Below are 21,044 nucleotides of genomic sequence, written 5' to 3'. Positions count from 1 at the left end.
AAGGAACATTGAGTTCTGTAACTCAGTAAGTTAAAAAACATGGTGTATAAATGTTAGCGATTGATAATTCAAGGGGGAAATTTGATATGGTTCGGGGCAGAGGCATAGATTGATAATTATTATATGTAATAAGGTTAGTAATTAGATACACTAGTGTGTTTAGTGTGGCTGAGATTGCCTAAGAAAGAGTATAAAGGTATCATGATAAAGGATAGAAACCTAAAAAACAAACTTCCTCTTGATAGGTGGAAGACAAATGAAATATGAGAGAAAGGAGACCCGATGTATAGTTTGAAAGCCATAAGAGCAGAGCATTTAAGGAGGGGAGTGTCTGTAGTGCCAAATGAAATGCTACAGAGAGGTGTGGGAAGTTGAGAACTGAAAAGAGGGTATTGAACTTGATGTTTGACATTTTAGCAGAAACAGTTTCAGTAAACTGAGAAAAACTGAAGGCAGTTTTTAGTGAGAGTAAGTAGATGGTCCTGAATTGGAGAAGGAAGTTTTTATGTAGTGAATAAAAAGACAGATGGGGTGGGTAAGAAGTCAAAGGTAGAGAGAAAGTCCTTTTAAGATAGAGAAAGATGTATGCACTTTTAAATTTTGATAGCTACTTGCTAATAACAGTGGTTATTGCTAAACTTAAATTTTTGCTGGTCTATTAAGTGAAAATCATTATTTGTTTTGTTGTACATTCTATTATGTATGAGATTCTACCTTCTTCCCTTGCTTATATTGTATTTGCCAGATATGTTATTTGCACCTCTATATGTAAGAAGGGTTAGGGATTGGGGGCAGGAGGAGAAGGGGATGACAGAGGATGAGATGGCTGGATGGCATCACCGACTTGATGGGCATGGGTTTGAGTGAACTCCGGGAGTTGGTGATGGACAGGGAGGCCTGGCGTGCTGCGATTCATGGAGTCACAAAGAGTCGGACACGACTGAGCAGCTGAACTGACTGACTGAACTGATGTAAGAAGGACTGAGAGATGTAGTTGTAGCATGACACAAAACTGTGCTGTTAGTATGAAATTGGAGCATCATCCGTGTTGTTGCAAGTGGCAGGATTGCTTTCATTTTTTAAGACTGAGCAGTTTCATTCTGGATAAAATATGCATATGTGTAATATATATATGTATATATATTACAGTTTATCCATTCTTCCTTTGACAGACACTTAGGTTGTTTTTGTGAAGTTATTGTGAATAATGCTGCAGTGAACACAGGAGCACACATATCTCTTAAACATATTGATTTCATTTCCTTTGGGTGTATACTCAGAAGAGGGCCCCTGGATCATATGATAGTTCTGGTACTATAAAATATATAGTACCATTTTCCATAATGACATTAGCAATTTACATTCCCACCAACAGTGCACAAGGGCTCTGTTTTCTCTACATTTCTCACCAACACTTGTTATTTTCTTAAAAAAAAACCTTTTTTTAGTAGTAGCCATCCTGACAAGGGTAGATCAGAACAAACTGTGGAAAATTCTTAGAGATGGGCATACCAGACCACCTGACCTGCCTCCTGAGAAACCTGTATGCAGGTCAAGAAACAACAGTTACAACTGGACATGAAACAATGGACTGGTTCCAAATTGAGAAAGGAGTACATCAAGGCTGTATGTTGTCACCTTGCTTATTTAACATATATGCAGAGTACGTCCTGTGAAATGCCAGGCTGGATGAAGCACAAGCTAGAATCAAGATTGTGGAGAGAAATATCAATAACCTCAGATATGCAAATGATACCACCTTTATGGCAGAAAGCAGAGAGGAATTAAAGAACCTGTTGATGAAGGTGAAAGAGGAGAGTGAAAAAGCTGGCTTAAAACTCAACATTCAAAAAATGAAGACCATGACATCTGGTCCCATTGCTTCATGGCAAATAGATGGGGAAACAATGGAAACAGTGACAGACTTTATTTTCTTGGACTCCAAAATCACTGTGGATGGTGACTGCAGCCTTGAAATTAAAAGACGCTTGCTCCATGGAAGAAAAACAATGACAAACATAGACAGCATATTTAAAAGCAGAGGTATTACTTTGCTTTCAAAGGTCTGTATAGTGAAAGCTGTGGTTTTTCCAGTAGTCATGTACGGATGTGCATGCTGGACAGTGAAAAAGGCTGAGCACCGAAGAATTGATGCCTTCAGACTGTGGTGCTGGAGAAGACTGGAGAGTCCCTTGGACTGCAAGGAGATCAAACCAGTTAGTCCTAAAGGAAATCAACCCTGAATATTCATTGGAAGGGCTGATGCTGAAGCTCTGCTAGTTTGACCATCTGATGTGAAGAGGCAACTCATTGGAAAAGACCCTGCTGCTGAGAAAGATTGAGGGCAGGAGGATAAGTGGGCGACAGAAGATGAGATGGTTGTATGGCGTCACCAACTCAATGAACATGAGTTTGAGCAAACTCTAGGAGATGGTGATGGACAGGGAGGCCTGGCGTGCTGCAGTCCATGCGGTTGCAAAGAGTTGGACATGACTGACTGACTGAACAACAACAGCAAAATCCTGAGAAGTATAGGGTAATACCTCACTGTGGTTTTGATTTGCATTTCCCTGATAATTAGTGCATGCTAGGAAAAGCTTTTTAGGTTGGTGAATTAGCTTGACTGTAATAGTTATTTCACCATGTGTGAGAATATATGTCAAATCATCATATACACCTTGTTGTTTAGTTGTTAAATCATGCCTGACTCTTCTGCTATCCCACGGACTGTAGCCCGCCAGGCTCCTCTGTCCATGGGATTCTCCAGGTAAGATGTACTGGAGTTGGTTGCCATTTCCTACTTCAGGGGATCTTCCTAACCCAGGGACTGAACCCATGTCTCCTGCATTGGCAGGTGGATTCTTTACCATTGAGCCACCAGGGAAGCCCACTCATGTACACCTTAAATATATACAGTTTTAGTTTTAAAAATAAGAAAAGAGAAATCTGAACATAGGGTAGGCAGCTGGAAGTCTCTGTGAATAAATTTTTTAATTTTTACCTTTAGGACTTCTGGTTTTTTTGTTTGTTTGTTTGTTTTTAATGGTGCTTTCAGAAGCTTGGTTATAAAAAGTGAGGTGGATTCCAGTTATCAGTGAGCCTCTATTTTTTTCCTTCCAAATGGAAAGTTTATTAACTAATCCTTTTTCTCCTAATTTTTCCTCCTGGTTTGAATGCTGCCCTTAATTATTACTTATCAAATTCTCAGATGGATTTGTTGCTGCTTCTGTTCTCTCTAGTCTGTCCATTCAGCTATTCCAACTTTAGTATCAAATTTTGAAAACACTATAATTCTGTTATCTGTGTAGGATAGAGTTAACATCTCTCTCTATTGTTTTCAGTGTTTTCTTGCCTATTTGTTACATAATTATCTTTATGAAATGAACTTTAGTGCCTAGTATTTGGTCATGTTAGCAACTCTTCATCTTGTCTCCAAAACTTTTTTTTTTAATTGAGACAATTTAATGTATTGCTCAACTTAAGGAGACTTGACATCTTTATAACACTATTTGAACCTCTGTAATTTTTTCTTAAAGGTCCTGTTTTGTTTTTGAAGTTTTTATTTATTTGGCTGTGTTAGGTCTTAGTTGCAGCTTGTGGGATCTCTCTTTGTGGTACACAGATTCTGTAGTTGTGGCATGAGGGCCCAGTAGCTGACACATGCAGGCTTAGTTGCTCCTCGGCATGTGGGATCTTAGTTCCCTGTCTTGGGATCCATCCCCTGAATTTCAAGGTGAATTCCTATCCACTGGACCACCATGGAAGTCCCAATCTTGTGTATTTTTAAAATTTATTTTTGAATACTTGAATTTTTATACTATTGGAATCTTTATTCCATTTTAGTTTGAAATTAACCATTTTTATCATTTGTAACCATTTTAACCATTTTTAAATCTACAGCTCAGTGGCATTAAGTTCATTCACTGGTTATGTGATCATCACTACCATCCATCTCGAAAATGTTTTTCATTTTCCCAGACTGAAACTTTGTACTCATTGGATAATAATTTCCAGTACCCTCCTTGTTAGCCCTTGGTAACCATTCTTCCTTCTGTCTCTATGAAATTGAATACTCCAGATACCTCAGGTAACTGGAATGATACAGTGTTTGTCATCTTGTGACCAGTTTAATTCAGCATAATGTCTTCAAGGTTCATTCACATTGTGGCACATGTCCTTCCTTTTTAAAGATGGATAATAGTCCACTGTATGTATGTGTGTACCACATTTTCTTAATCTGTTCGTCTCTCAGTGGACGTTTTGGGTTTCTTCCACCTTTTGACCATTGTGAATAATGCTACTATGAACATATGTGTACAAGTACTTTTTTTGAATCCCTGCTTTTAATTCTTTTGGATATATTGGTCATTACCAATACCAACAAAAATGTTTAATTTTTTGAGGAACCACCATACTGTTTTCCACAGTAGCTGCACTATTTTATATTCCCACTAGAAGTACACAAGGGTTCTGGTTTCTCCACATCCTCACCAACAATTATTTTCTAGGTTTTTGTATTTTTTTTTTAAAGAGCCATTCTAATGAGTGAAATGGCATTTCATTGTGGCTTTGGTTTTTATTTCCCTGATGATTAGTGATACCAGGCATCTTCTCATTTGTTTATTGGCCATTTGTATATATTTTTTGGAAACAGTGTCTATTCAAGTCATTTGTTGTTGTTGTTTAGCGGCTAAGTCGTGTCCAACTCATCATGTCCATGGGCTATAGCCCACCAGGCTCTTCTGATTCATGGGATTTCCCAGGCAGAAGTACTGGAGTGGATTGCCATTTCCTTCTCCAGGGGGTCTTTCTGACTCAAGGATCAAACCCAAGTCTCTTGCATTGGCAGGTGGATTCTTTACCACTGAGCCACCAGGGAAGCCCATTCAAGTCCTTGCCCATTCCTAATCAGGTAGTTTATTTTTTGTTGTTGAGTTATAGGAGTTTTTTTTTTTTTTAAATAATTGTTAAGGATATTAATCCCTTGTCAGATATATGATTTGCAAATTGTTTTTCTGATTTTGTGGGTTGTCCTTTCACTCTCTTAATAGTGTTCTTTACATAGAAGTTTGTAAGTTTGAAATAGCCCCATTTGTCTGTTTTTGCTTTTGTTGCCTGTGCTTTGGTGTTACCTAAGAAATTATTGCCAGATACATTGTCATGAAGCTTTTCCTCTTGTGTTCTCTTGTGTTTTTTCTTAAGATTTGTGTAGTTTTAGCTGTCATGTTTAAGCCTTTGATCTGGTTTGAGTTGATTTTTATATGTGGTATGAGGTGAGGAGTCAACTTCATTGTTTTGCATGTGAGGACCTAGTTTTACCGATGTTGTTTATTGAAAAGGCTGTTCTTTCTCTGTTGAATTATCTTGGCACCCTTGTCAGAAATTCTTGGGCTGTATATATGAGGGTTTATTTCTAGGCTCTTTATTATATTTCATTGGTCAGTCTGTCTTTATGCCAGTACCATACTGTTTTTGGTTATTGAGGAGGAAGTTTCAAATTGTTTATTTTTATATAGAAAAATACTAGTGATTTTATTTTTTTTAATTTTTATTTTAAATTAGAACATAGTTGATTAACAATGTCCTGTTAGTTTCAGGTGTACAGAAAGTGATTCAGTCATACACGTATTTATTGTTCAGATTTTTTTCCCATTTAGGTTGTTACATTGACTCAGATGGTAAAGATCTGCCTGCAGTGCATAAAGACCCACATTTGATCCCTGGGTGGGGAAGAGCCTCTGGAGAAGGGAATGGCAACCCACTCCAGTGTTCTTGCTTGGAGAATGCCATGGACAGAGGAGCCTGGTGGGCTACAGTCCATGGGGTTTCAAAGACTTGGACACGACTGAGCGACTAAGCACACACATGCATTCTTCTTCAGATTTTTTTCCCATTTAGATTGTTATATAATATTGAGTATAGTTCCCTGCACTATACAGTAAGTTCTTGTTGGTTATCTGTTTTAAATATAGTAGTGTGTACATGTCAATCCCCAAATTCCAGTCTGTACCCCCCTTACCCCATAACCGTAAATTCATTCTCTTAAGTCTGTGAGTTTGCTTCTGTTTTAAAAGTAAGTTCATTGTACCATTTTTTTTTTTTTAGATTCCACATATAAGTGGTATCATATAGTATTTATCTTGCCTTGTCTGACTTAGTATAGTAGTCTCCAAGTCCATCCATGTTGCTGCAAATGGTGTTATTTCATTGTTTTAATGGCTGAATAGTAGCCATTTTATATAGGTGCCACATCTTTATCCATTCGTTTGTTATGGACATTAGGTTGTTTCCATATCTTCGCTGTTGTAAATAGTGCTGCAGTGAATTTACTTGCTGTTTATTTTATATTTATTTTAGGCTCTAGAAATGATGTTAGACAAAAAACAAATTTGAGCAATTTTTCTATTCCAGTTCAAAATGGGTCATAAAGCAGCAGAGACAGCTCGCAACATCAACAACACATTTGGCCTAGGAACTGCTAACAAAGGAAATGGCAATCCACTCCAGTACTCTTGCCTGGAAAATTCCATGGATGGGGGAGCCTGGTAGGCTGCAGTCCATGGGGTCGCAAAGGGTCAGACACGACTGAGCGACTTCACTTTCTTTCTATATTTCCTTTTGGAGAAGGAAATGGCAACCCACTCCAGTGTTCTTGCCTGGAGAATCCCATGGATGGAGGGGCCTGGTGGGCTGCAGTCTGTGGGGTTGCAAAGAGTAGGACACGGCTAAGAAACTAACACACACACACATATACAGTGCAGTGGTGGTTCAAGAACTTTTGTAAAGGAGACGAGAGCTTTGAAGGTGAGGAGCATAGTGGCTGACCATTGGAAGTTGACAGTGACCAATTGAGAGCCATCATCAAAGCTGATCCTCTTTACAGCTACACAAGCAATTGTCAAAGAACTCCACATCAGTCATCTGTGTGGTCGTTCGGCATTTGAAGCAAATTGGAACGGTGAGAAAGCTCAATAAGTGTGTGCTTCATGAGCTGACCACAAATCAAAAAAATAATCATTTTAAAGTATTGTTGTCTTTCATCCTAAGCAACAACAATGAACCATTTCTCAATCGGATTATGAGGTGCAGCAAAAGGTGGTTTTTATACAACAACCAGTGATGACCAGCTCAGTGGTTGGACTGAGGAGAAGCTCCAAAGTCCTTCCCAAAGCCAAACTTGCCCCTAAAAAAGATCATGGTTACTGTTTGGTGGTTTGCTGCCCATCTAATCCACGACAGCTTTTTGGATCCTGGCGAAACCATTATATCTGAGAAGTGTGCTCAGCAAATTGATGCGATTCACGGAACACTGCAATACCTGCAGCTGGCATTGGTTAACAGAATGAGCCCAGGTCTTCTCCAGGACAGCGCCTGACCACACATCGCACAACCAGCACTTCAAAAGTTGAACAAATTGGGCTATGAAGTTTTGCCTCATCCTTCATATCTACCTGACCTCTTGCCAACTGACTACTGCTTCCTCAAGCATCGCAACAACTTTTTGCTGGGAAAACGCTCCCACAGCCAGCAGGAGGCAGAAAATGCCAGTTGTGAAGCATGGTTTTTTATGCTGCAGGAATAAACTTATCTCTTGTTGGCAAAAATGTGTTGATTGTAATGTTGTAATGGTTAATATTTTGATTAAAGATGTGTTTGAATCTAGTTATAATGATTTAAAATTCATAGTATGAAACCGCAGTTAGCTTTTTCATCAACTTAATATTTCCATTACTCTAGGAGAGGGCTCAAAAAATATATTGTTCTGATTTATGTCAAAGAGTTTTATAGTATCCAGCCTTATATTTGTGTCTTCAACCCATTTTGAATTTATTTTTGTGTATGATATTAAAGAATGTTTGTTTCATTTTTTTACATGTAGCTGTCCAGTTTTTCCAGCACCATTGAAGAAACTGTCTTTTTCCACTGTATAATCTTGCTTCTTGTGTTGTAGATTAATTGACTATAGGTTCATGGGTTTATTTCTGGAGTTTTTATTTTGTCCGTTGATCTATATTTCTGTTTTTGTTACAGTACCATGTTGTTTTGATGACTGTAGCTTTGTAATATGGCCTGAAATCAGGGAGTCTGATTTCTTCCAGCTCCGTTTTTCTTTCTCAGTGTTGCTTTGGCTGTTTGGGGTCTTCAGTGTCTCCATATAAATTTTAAGATTTTGTTTTGATTCTGTGAATAACACCATTGGTGATTAGATAGGGATTGCATTGAATCTGTAGATTGCCTTGGGTCCTATTGTCATTTTGACAGTATTGATAGTTTGAATCCAAGAACATGGTATATCTTTTCATTTGTTTGTGTCATCTTTGATTTCTTTCATCATTGTCTTACAGCTTTTGGAGTACAGGTTTTTTGTTTCCTTAGATAGATTCATTCCTTGATGTTTCATTCTTTTTGATACAAAGGTAAATGGTACTGTTTCTGTAATTTCTCTCTGACCCTTTTGTTGTTAATGTATTAATTAGTAGCCAGATATCCTGCTGAATTCTCCTGTGGTTTTTCATTTGATTTTACAAAGATATAATTATGTTTAATTGATAAAATATGGCTTTTTTTCAAATTTTATCTCATTTTTGTCTTAACTCCATTGACTTTAAAACAGTGTTAAGTAATTATACTGGCTACATAATGTATTTCTTTTTGTTTTTGTGTAGATGAAGGAAGTCTTTTTAATATTTAGCCATAGAGTCTGATGCATTTTTTGTTTTGAGATATACTTCTAAACTTTTGAGATTGACATCAAAATGCTTAATTGCAGTTTGGAGCTTAATTGAAATTTGGAACTTAATTTCATTATGTTTCTATTGCTATTAACAGGAACAAAATGATGGTCTGAGGTGTTACGGAAGGACTGAAAAGTTTTTGAGGTTCATATGTGTCAGCTACTTTTGGAGGATCATAACACTGATACTTTCAATTTTTTTCAGAATGGCCAGAGTTTTCTGGTTTTGGATGAACAAAGATTTGCAAAAGAAATTCTTCCCAAATACTTCAAGCACAATAACATGGCAAGCTTTGTGAGGCAACTGAATATGTGTAAGTAAGAACAACGGTTTAATTGGAGTACTGTCATCAGTCACTGATTAAACCATTTTCCTCCCATTAGGATGATAAAGGAAAATATATTCATAGACGCACCATTAATTTTTAAGTTTTTTACTTTTGTCTATTTAACTTACCTGAATTTTCAATGTATTTCAGATGGTTTTCGTAAAGTAGTACATATTGATTCTGGAATTGTGAAGCAGGAACGAGATGGTCCTGTTGAATTTCAACATCCTTACTTCAAACAAGGCCAGGATGACTTACTGGAGAACATTAAAAGGAAGGTGAGTTATTGTTAACATGATTTAATTAGGGCATTAACATGTAGTATACTTGGTCAAGATGTATTTCATTTGTTGAAAGTAAAAATGTACTGAAATACACAGATTTTGTTGGGGACAATTTAGACTAATAATGCTTTAATTATGCCTTCTGTGTATTTTCTTATTTTTCCTCTGTGTTCAGCTGTACAGGGCTCAGTCTTTAAATACTTTTTTAGAGGGAAGGAAATGTTTACATTCTGACTTAGGATAAGGAGTCAACTGTATTGTGATGGCTCACTCCTTATAATTTAGCTTAAAAAACATAAGCTCCTACTAGAAAGACAGCTGCTTAGAAGGCCTTTTTCTGTAATTGACTGCTGAATAGCCTGTGCCCAAAGTTAAGTCCCTTATATATAGTAGATATTTAATAACAACATTTTTGAATGTATATCTTTTGCTGAAATGAGATATTTTGACTAAATCCACAAAGGGAGGTGGGGATAAAAGGGTAGTGAACCATGAAAGAACATGGCCTTAGTGTGCAGCTATTCTGCATAAATTTAATTAAAAGTGGAATGTGATAATAAAGAGGCTTGGGGGAATTACAGGAAATTTAGCAGAAGGAAATTAAAAAAAAGCCCTTAAGTTGCTTCTGTTCATGGAAACTTTTCCACATTGAAAATAAATAAATAGATTATTCTTCATCCTCTCTGTGAGCCATGAATGCTGTTCTTCTCCTGGGCTTTTGGAACTGGATCTTACCTTCTTGACAGGCTACAAAACCTTTTATAACAAGAAGACTTTGAGTTATAGCCACAGTGTTTAGTATTTGTTTAATTTCCTACATTTACTTTTTGAAAGGTTTCATCTTCAAAACCAGAAGAAAATAAAATTCGTCAGGAAGATTTAACAAAAATTATAAGTAGTGCTCAAAAGGTTCAAATAAAGCAAGAAACAATTGAGTCCAGGCTTTCTGAATTAAAAAGGTAAAGTATTTCCAAATATAATCATCATAACAGGGGTTGGTGTTTGAGTGTGTGTGTGTTTGGAAGTTTAGAGGTTGGTGCTTTAGGTAACTAGATTATGTTGTTGAAGCCAAGATCAAAAACCATTTTTTTTTAAGTATTAATTCCCTCTATTTTTGTTGGTAGCCATAGACTTTACCCCAATATTATGTTTTCATGATGGAGGTGAAAAGAATATATATAAACTTGGGCAATCAAAACAATTTGATGCACAGTCTTACTGATGAAATAATAGATCATTAAAGTTGGTGTAAGAAATTATGATTATCTTTAAGTTGACTTTCATTTGTTCACACACATGTGAGGACCACAAGCTGTAAAAACTACATATGTCACCCGTCCTTTCTTCTATAGAAATTTCTTAAGACATTTTCTATGTGGCCTATCTTTTAGGAAAAAGTAGGACACAAAAAATAGGGGGAAAAGGTCACAAGAGACTTGGCCTACTTGATACTTTACATAGACTTGAGAAGGCCATAGTCATACTTTTTCTCTACAGAAAAAAATTTTTTTTTTTTTTAAACTGGAATTTTTGGCACCATTATTCTAACGCCACATTAACAACTTGTATATAAAGTAGACCTATATTTCTGTTCTTAATAAGTGGCTAGAACCCTTCTGAATGTAAATAGGCACGGAGATCTTAAAGAGCCATTATTTTATGTATTGTCTTTCCCATTTGTAACATAGGTCATTACTTTAGCTATTCTTAACTCAAGTATTTTCATTGAGAGTAAACTTGAACTTTGAGTCCCTTTGTGAATAAGCATTAATTTTAAGCTTACTCATTCTGCTTGTTTTATTTAAACTCTTGTGTTGGTTTACTGTGTGTATCTTGTGTCTACTGAAGTGTCCTTTGACCCAGTTCCTTGAATCTCAGGTTTAGCTTTTAAGGCGTGGGATTCCAAATTTATCCTGTAAATCTTCGTGGTAACCATTCTCCTACTTATCTCTAGTAGGCAAATGACAGTATATTTATATTTCTGAGTCAGAGAAAGTACAGTTATTATTCAGTAAGTATTAAAATATTATTTTCTGTACTTCTATATTTAAATTCAGTATCTTTTGTAATAGTTTGGATTGAGGAAGATAGCTTTTGTGGAAGTTAACAAAAGAGCAAAAATTAAAGCATTTAATAGATGAATTCTTTCACGTCTTACTCAAAATTATCATTGCTACTAACATTTAATAATTGCAGTTTTCATAGACGATGAGTGAGGGAAAAAATAAAGCTGTTGCTACTGGACATGTAATTGGTTTGTCATGTATTTGTGTGTGTGTGTGCTTGCTTGTATCTGACACTTTGCAACCCCATGGGATGTAGCGCACCAGGCTCCTCTGTCCATGGGATTTTCCAAGCAAGAATACTGGAGTGGGTTGCCATTTCCTTCTCCCGGGGATCTTCCCGACCCAGGGATTGAACCTCTGTCTCTTGCGTCTCCTGGATCGCAGGCAAATGCTTTACCACAGTGCCATCTGAAAAGCCCCTGTCATGTATTTGGGTATGCCTTAAAACAAGAAACATTTTTTAATACTTTAAAAAACCCAAACATTTATATGATTGTATTTGAGACAGATCTTTAGACTGTTTTCTAGTCTCGATAGTCTGTAGTCCTACATCAGCACTTACCCAACCGTGTCTGTGTGACCTTGAGTCAGTCTTCTCAGTTAGCTGAGTCTCAGTCTCCTCTCTAAAAGAGAGAGAATTCTTTTCTTGACAGATTTTAGAAAAGTTTAAGTAATACACATAAAATGTTTAGAATAGTGCCTGGCATAACAAGTGTTGAGTAAATGTCACTTCCTTTTAAGAATTGTTTCCTAAGCACAAGTCCTGAATTCACATGGTAACCATATTGAAAAGTTAATTTTTTAAATAAGAAATAATGAACCAGATTGTCAGAGGAGTAAATGGCCTACTATTGTATGCATGTAGGTGTGTGTCTTAGTTTTTGAATATATGTATTGCCATGAGTACAGGGTACTACTGTTACGAAGTAAAGATTCTGCAGTTGTGTCAAGGTTAGTTGCCATTCTGTGTAACTGAACCAAAATTTTCCTACTCTCACAAACATATGTAGTAAAAACTAGTTTATGTCTCTGGTGTTCTTAATTAAAGATGTTGAGATCTGGCTTTTCTGACTGAATTTTTAAAATTTTTATTTTTGATAAATGAAACAGTGAGAATGAGTCCCTTTGGAAGGAGGTGTCTGAATTACGAGCAAAACATGCACAACAGCAACAAGTTATTCGAAAGGTGAGTTTTTTCTCTATGACTATAATCTGCATTTAATGAGTACCATTTGTGACCCTCAAAAAACCTCTGTTGAATAGTCAGTGATTGATCTTAGTTTCTTATGTATATTGGGTACACAGAAGTAAAACTATGAAATCAAGCCAAGTGTTACATACTCTTTTTAATAAAAAAATTTCTCATTAGCTTAATATAATCATACTATACTTCCAGCTAATGTTTCTTTAGCTTTTAGTAAGATCTTTTCACTGATAAAACAACTTTAATATACTTCATTCTTAGGAGCATAATTAATACAGTACTAATTTTTTAACATATGTAAAAGACATTTATACTGAGTCAAATTTTTTAATTTTGTTTTACTGTTATTTTACTCTAAAAGGCAAAGATATGACCATGAAAGATAAATGACTAATATTTTCAAAGCAGCTGAACAAAAAAATTAGTTATCAAAGTATGTCATTATTAGCCTGTGCAGAAAAGCAGTTAAGGTAGTGGTGTACTATAAATCCTAAATTTTAGTATCTGAGCTGAAAATTACTGGGGGAACTGAAAATCTCCTTGCTGCATTGTGTCCTTGTGATTTAATCTTCTCATATCAGCTTTCATACGTTAATAAGAGGTGAAACATAAAAGTAATTAAGGCATCTATTTTTTGCTCATGAGTAAACTGTACTCTCAAGTTTAAGCAACAGGTTTTATGGGGGGAGGGAGGGTGGGAGAGCTTCAGTTTGTTCCTACTGGGAGGCCATTAGCTAAAAATAGGAGTATGACTGAAAGGATCTGGATGTAGTGGAGAGGTTTAGAATACAGAGATGAATGGTAGCTGCACCCTTTGGCCTGTAGTCAAAATAGATACACTGATTAATTTTAAAAACAAGTTTACAAGGGAAGGTTGAATGTAAGATTCAGTTTTTATTGTTTAGTCCAAGTACTTGTATTTTTAAAATTTCCATAGTTGATTCCAACTTGAAGCCCTATTTAGGAATACCTAGTTTTAAATGATAGCTGTATCTTAACCTGTGCTTTATTTTAAAAAAATCTGTATCTTTTTCAGATACACAATACAAAACAATGTTTTGGTTAAATGTTAACTCTTAATACTTCATAATTTTTTGTTGTTTTTTTCCTTCAAAGCAAGGCTAGTTGGTAAAATACTTAATATTTCAGTTTTTTATGAAAGTGAGCATTCTATCTCCTCAAATTTGAGTTTGAACCTATGTGTTTTAGTGGGGTTAGGAAGTTTCCCTAATGCATGATAGATTGCTGATAATTTTTTCCCTATTCCTGGAGTTTGTTTCTAACTCTGCCATTTACTCTTTGGCCTTGGATTAACTGGAATAATATATTGGAGGTATCTGTTAGACAACTTGTCAGGTACAGAAGTCCAGTGATATAAATGTTAAATGCCTCATCTTCTTCTGGAAACAGACTCTGTACAACATAGTGCCAAAGTGTCAAAAGAGAGCTGAAGTTTACAACAAATTTCACGAGAAATTTAGCCAGCGTTTCATGTTCTTATAAATTCCGCTAACTAATGTTTTTAGAATTTTCCCTAACAGTTTTTTATAAATTAACAAAAATAATTAAACTGTTTCATACGTATCGTTAAGGTTAATTGTTGTCTTTTCATCAGCTGTCAGCATTTCCTTTTAAACAAGTAAATTTAGTGGCTAACCTCCTTTGCGTAGACTCTGTTGTCATTTAGTCACTAAGTCATGTCCCATTCTTGGTGACCCCCACGCCAGGGGGACATCATGCCAGGTCCCCCTGTGCCTCACCGTCTCCCAGAATTTGCCCAGGTTCGTGTCCATTGAGTCGGTGATGCCATCCAACCATCTCATCCTGTCGCCCCCTTCTCCTCCTGCCTTCAATCTTTCCCAGCTTCAGAGCCTTTCCACTGAGTCTGCTCTTCACATCAGGTGGCCAGAGTATTGGAGCTTTTGCTTCAGCATCAGTCCTTCCAATAAACATTCATTTTGACCTATCTGTAGACACCACAGTTCGAAAGCATCATAGACTAATGCCGTCTAACTCTTCAATTAAAACATTTGTATTTTCTCTGTGGAAAAGTTAATATTGATTGTAAGGCAAGCCATTTAGTAGCCTCATTTGGGGGAGAGTGTTCAATATTAAAGCTATACATTATGTATTTTCAGTTGTCAGTTCTCTTTAATCATGTAGTTATATTTTATAAGCTTGTACAAGGAACTCTTCTGCAAAGATTCTAGATAGTTGTCAGTCACTTGGCCTTTATTCATAGCATCTCAGTGATATACTGGTTTTCATAGTTGACTTCTTTAACTCCTTTAGGCAGTGCAGTTTCAAGGCGTACCCTGAACCAGTGATTGGCACATTTGCATCAGTATCACCTGGAGCTCTTGCTAGTGAGCAGTACACATCACTGGACCCTATTCGCAGAATTTTAGAGCATTTCTGGAGTGGGGTAGAGAATTTGAATGTCTAAAAGGCACCTAGGGCAATGCTGCTGGTCCATGGACCATATTTTAAGAAAAACCATCGTAAAATATAAAGAATTGATTGCATGTCTGGATCTGTTTAATAGTTTTTTCTAAATTTAATGATACTGAAAATCAGCTTCCTGATTGTCATCTGGAAGCTTTGACAGATGTTCAGTGTCTCAGTAATTTTCTAGAATTAGCCAATAACTTTTATAACTTGAAAACATTATGATCTGAGAGAGTTGGCAATCTCTTTTGTTTCTAATTGTGTTACCCAGTATAAGAAATAATTGAACTGAATATTGGATAGATAAATAGGTGGATGGCAGGGGAGGAAGCTAGATATAGATATATGGGAAGATGGATGTCCTAGGTACCTCTGTGTCTTAAGTAGCAGCAACTTTATCACAGGTTATTCTGCCTGGAAGTTGGTATGTTTTTTTAAGTATCATTATAAGATGCATCCAAATTTAAAGTGTTATTAAATGTGAAAGCTTATGTGACTAAGAATAGAGGACATATAGTACCTGAATTAATTTTATAAGACTTGTATTTGGAAGAATTAGGAATCTATGATGGAATATTTCCTGTATTTTCCTTTTAGATTGTCCAGTTTATTGTTACATTGGTTCAGAATAACCAACTTGTGAGTTTAAAACGTAAAAGGTAAGTTTTTATGATAATTCATTTTGACCTACCTATAGACAACCAAACATGTTAGAGTTTAATCATGAGAGGCCTTCATTTGCTTAATATGCCTGTTGTCCCAGATGAACGGTCCCTCCTTCTTTATTCTCTTTCAACATTTCAAGAGTGGTATTGTTTCTACCATTGTCATCTTGCTGTTTTTGAGAGATAGGATAGGCTGAATGGTCATTTTACATACATATGGTTGATAAAGAATTTGTTTTTCATTTACAGTAGCAAATTATTGTGGCATTAGAAGGCCTCATGAGAAACTGTTAAAAGAGGATATATGCTGAAGAAAACAAAAAATTTTTACTTGTTTAAATTTTTATCTCATGTTTAATCCATTCATAAGGGTCTTTAAAAATCTGTGTATTGACTGTGGGTTGTATTACCCATAAATGTGAATAACTACCTTTGTCACACTTTAAAAAAACAGTGGGCAAAGGAATAGGAGAAGGAGAAAAAGATTAAAAAGATGGTCTTGTAAGGCTGAGGATTTTAGCAGACCTTGTTTATCCTTACAGCTTATGCTGTGAAAATAACTCTGCTTCTACTAATTCTTTGTGATACTACCTTTTTTTTTTTTTTTTTTAAAACTATGTAAGTACCGTAAAGAGTTACATAGTTCAGTCACAATGAAGTGTATTTGGGGAGAGTAATTTATTATGTTTATTATAACAGATAATACAGAAGAATGGAGAAATAAAAGTCCTAGACACACTTATCCCCCAGTTTCTATTTCTAAGATGTAATCTTTTTTAAGAGTTTCTTTGACCCTTACTGAAATTTTTTATTCATTGTTAAAGTGAGTGTATTTATATATGGGTAAATTATTAGAAGCAACTTAAACTCCTTGTATATTTGCTTCACCAAACTTCATATATATCCTCTGATTTTTCAGGCCTCTACTTCTGAACACTAATGGGGCCCAAAAGAAGAATTTGTTTCAGCACATAGTAAAAGAACCAGCTGATAATCACCATCATAAAGTAATTTTTCAAATTCTGTTTTCTGTTTATTATCTCAAACTAAATTTTATACAGCTGTATTTCATGCATTTAAAAAAGTTTACTGAATAATATTAACTGCTCATCCTCCAGCTTTTAAAAATCATGCCAGTTTTTATTATTTAATTTAGATTATTTTAAGAAATAAACTATTACACATAGTTGTCTCAGTTGCCTATTTCCAAGTTAGTTTTTCTTTCCCTCTCACTCTCGCCTCTCATCCAGCGATAAATCACTATCTTGAATTAGTATTTATTATTCCCATGACTATTTGATGTGTGAATACATGAACAGTATTTGGTATTACTTTGTATACCTCTGTTGTGAAAGTCTGCTCAGTTGTGTCCGACTCTTGGGACCCAATGGGCTGTAGCTCTCCAGGATCTTCTGTCCCAGACAAGAATACTGGAGTACATTGCCATTTCCTTCTCCAGGAGTTCTTCCTGACCCAGGGACCAAACCCGAGTCTCCTGCATTGTAGTTGCAGGTATATTCTTTACCATCTGAGCCACCAAGGAAAGCCTGTATATGTCTAAAATTATTTTGTACATATCCATTTGCAGTGTGGCTTTTTTTACTTGGTCTTTTGCGATTTATTAAACATAGAGATTTAGTTCATCTTAACTACTCTGTGGGATTAATTGAATATTATGATAAGGCAATTATGTACTTGTCCATTGGTTATTTTAAGTTTTTTCTAGCTTTTACTATAAATGTACACAGACTAGACTGCTTGAGTATAGCAACTGCAAAAAATATTTTTGTTTACTTCCATTTTTATTACAAGCTCTCTGGATAAATTGTCAAACTTATACCCAGTGGAAGATTAGTTGAATCCAGGCTTACTAATATCTGATTATCATTGTAACTTTAAAGTCTTAGAATTCTGAATACTGTTTTAGATTTATTATTAGGGTGTTGAGATTTTTGTTCTCAGGCAAGTTAGAGTCACCCAAACATCTGGTTCCTCTTCCCAGCATTTCTAAATAATCAATGATACCTGTTTTTAGGATTGAAGATTCATGTAAATGGATGAAGATTTCATAATTTAATTTGATTTATATCTTATGCCTCTATGTTATCTAGTGTTGAAATTGATAGAAATTTGCATTATAATAATTACTTAAGTTTGCTCTGAAGAATTGAATGCTTTTTTATTAATGTACCTATGGTCTGAATATATCTGTAGCTGAATTAAAAAAAAAAAAAATCATTGCCAAAAAGCCAAACTGACATCTAGCTATAGGATAGTTGAAGTGGTTTTTTTTTTTTCCCTGTTAAAGAAACCATCTCATGAGTCAGAATAAAACGTGTATAACAAGAGTAGCTGAAGATGAAATAATCCCCACCAGCCCAGTGGCCATCTGGTTATGCTTGAGATTTCTGAAGTCCTAAGCTTTTTAACTCTTTGGGTATAAGAAATACTTTAAAATTTGAAGGTCTTTTCTTAGAAACATTATGAGGTATGTCATCTTACAGTCCCTTACAATGAAAGAAATAGTTAAGTAGCATGCAGATAATAATACCTTATACCTTTGTGAATTGGTACTTCTAATACCAATTCAGTGTCTAAGTCCCATAAGGGCAGAGAAGATATGTTTTGCTTACCGTTGTATCTCAAAGCCCAATTACCATTTTTAAAATGATATGTTCTTTGGTAGTCAAAACAATTTGTTTTCTGATATATTTTCTACCTGATTTTTTTAGGTTCCACACAGTAGGACTGAAGGTTTAAAGTCAAGGGAGCGGATTTCAGATGATATCATTATTTATGACGTTACTGATGATAATGCAGATGAAGAAAATATCCCAGTTATTCCAGAAACTAATGAGGATGTTATATCTGATCCCTCCAAGTAAGGAGATTGTGACATTTATGTAAATAATACTTTTCTTAACAGATCTAAATTTAAAACTACTTTATTCTTTGATAAACTAATATCTCACCCATATTTTAATTGTTGAACTGAAAAATTAAGCCAAATTATTCAACCAAGTACCTCCCTCCTTCCAGTGAAAAGACTCTCAGCAAAAAGTAATGAGAATTAACTCTGATTTTTAAGGTTTGGTGTTTAAGACCTTTAATTGATTATTCTTTGTACTCTTAAATTGTATGAAGTATCAATTTTTGTCCTTAAACTACACACACAAGAAAATTAGACCTTTTGTCAGGTGCTTTGCGGGGGGCGGGGGGTAGTTTCCCTGGAGAGTGACTGGATAGGGTGAATTTATTGAATTAGTCTGAAAATGTAATCGCTTATTTCTCACATTGCTAATCTAGCTGTAGCCAGTACCCTGATATTGTCATTGTTGAAGATGACAATGAAGATGAATATGCACCTGTCATCCAAAGTGGAGATCAGAGTGAACCGGCTGGAGACTCCCTGAGTTCAGGCAGTGATGGCTCCAGCCCCCTCATGTCTAGTGCTGTCCAGCTCAACGGCCCATCTAGCCTGACCACAGAAGACCCCGTGACCATGATGGATTCCATTCTAAATGATAACATCAATCTCCTAGGAAAGTGAGTGCTCATCTGGATGCCATTTAAATTTATTTGCATTCTTTTTTACTTCACATGTTCTTTTTCTCTTTGAATGATTTTACTTTCAGATTATGAACCCAGGTAGTCAACCTTTCTATTTTGGTCAGGACTGACCTCTGCAAATGTTAGTTTGAGAAAGCTTTGATTATTCCAAGATCAGTGTTGGGATTTTCTTGTCATTTCATTAGATTTATTTAATGAAATACTTGTTTTTTAATGTCTTAAAAGTGTGTGTGTTTTTGTGTATTTGTGTTTTTGTCAGGACTATGGAATAACACAATCTCCATTAAAGAGCTTACTTATAATATAAGAAAATAAGTTAGTAGCAAAGACCGGTAATAAGAGGTGAAACATTTTATAATTTATAATACAGAGGAAAAAGATAAATCAGACTATGTTATTGCAGAATTTTTTCCTTTAAAAACTAATGTTTTATATAAAGGCTGTATGTTCTCAAATAACTGAATTTTTGAATCCTAAGTTCTGAATAGGATCTTTTAAGGTTAAGAATTGGTAAGGATTCAGTAGTTGCTAGGAATATTTTGCCTAGCAAGTTTGCAGTGTGATTATAAACATAAAAGCCAGGAAACCTATATCTAATTTTTTTTTTTAATATCTTTTTTCCTTAGGGTTGAACTGTTGGATTATCTTGACAGTATTGATTGCAGTTTAGAGGACTTCCAAGCCATGCTGTCAGGAAGACAGTTTAGCATAGACCCAGATCTCCTGGTTGATGTAGGTACTTTAAATATTCTTTGTTGTACTATCAGTTTGTGTATATGTGAATATTATTTATAAATCAGTGCATCATTTTCTTGAATTCTACACTGTTTTTGCATTTCATTTATTTTAAATGGTTTTGTTAGAATGGACAGATGGTTTCAGGACAGTGAAGGAGGGTGGTCACTATTTGTCTCTGAGTAGAAGTTCAGTTAATCCCTCTGTAACAACATATCAACTCTTTTCAAAGTACTGTTAAATCCAGGTCTTGTCTGGACTTGTTGCTGTGTTACATTTTGCTCTAGAATAAATTGTCATTGAATAGAAATTAGTAGAAGTTTGTAGAAAAGATCATGGAGACACTTCTCAATATTTGGGAGTTAATTTTTCAGTCAGATGTACTATATGTTGTCATATTTGCTGTATTTAAACATTTTTTATATTTTGAGTTCCAAGATTCCCCTATTCCAGTCCTCACCAGCACCTGTATAAACTTGATTCCAGTGTTGTCTGGACTTTGAAGCCTTGTCTATCATTTTTGGCACTAACCACCTTCCTTGCTTTATTTTGTCTTGTTCCTACCACTCCTGTCTCCCCTAGCTAAAGCTTCCTGTGTGGCCTGGTCTTATTCAGAAAAATCTTGTTCTCTCCTCTATTTCCATTTTGTGTTGTGTTTTTTTCTGGAAAACTTCTGTTTTTTTTTTGGTATGTTTTTCCCTTAAAATGCAGCTTCTCTCACATCAGAAGATTCTGCACCTCTGAGCCACCTGGAAAGCCTTGTCAGTGTCAGATGACTGTTATTCTTCCTAAATCATTAGTGCCTCACAGGATGGATTTCACCTTCTTAGAAGATTCCTTTTCCATGTTACTCTCTAGTAAACTTAACATCCATACTAATGACCTGCTTCGAGTTGTTAACAGTGACTTGACAGCCCTTCTTGATTCTACAGTCTTTGTTCCCAGTCTGAATTTAGAGACCTTTTAGAGTATCTGTCCCTTACATCACATAGAAGGAAATAAAATCCTG

At 35.5% G+C, this 21,044-nt stretch overlaps 1 protein-coding gene across 3 annotated transcripts in view; it reads left to right on the top strand.

The window, feature by feature from the left end:
- HSF2 (heat shock transcription factor 2) overlaps positions 1-21,044 on the top strand; it is a 39,549-nt gene that overhangs the window by 8,657 nt on the left and 9,848 nt on the right. For all 3 annotated transcript variants that reach the window (XM_043439356.1, XM_043439354.1, XM_043439355.1), the window contains exons 2-10: positions 8,940-9,048; positions 9,214-9,341; positions 10,182-10,306; positions 12,524-12,599; positions 15,663-15,724; positions 16,650-16,737; positions 18,463-18,611; positions 19,037-19,276; positions 19,927-20,032. In XM_043439356.1, the coding sequence (XP_043295291.1) occupies positions 8,940-9,048; positions 9,214-9,341; positions 10,182-10,306; positions 12,524-12,599; positions 15,663-15,724; positions 16,650-16,737; positions 18,463-18,611; positions 19,037-19,276; positions 19,927-20,032 (1,083 nt within the window). The remainder of the gene's footprint in view (positions 1-8,939; positions 9,049-9,213; positions 9,342-10,181; positions 10,307-12,523; positions 12,600-15,662; positions 15,725-16,649; positions 16,738-18,462; positions 18,612-19,036; positions 19,277-19,926; positions 20,033-21,044) is intronic.

The sequence above is a fragment of the Cervus canadensis genome, chromosome 20 (assembly GCF_019320065.1).
Source record: "Cervus canadensis isolate Bull #8, Minnesota chromosome 20, ASM1932006v1, whole genome shotgun sequence".
Lineage (NCBI taxonomy): Eukaryota > Metazoa > Chordata > Mammalia > Artiodactyla > Cervidae > Cervus > Cervus canadensis.
This window is presented reverse-complemented; position numbering and strand designations above follow the sequence as displayed.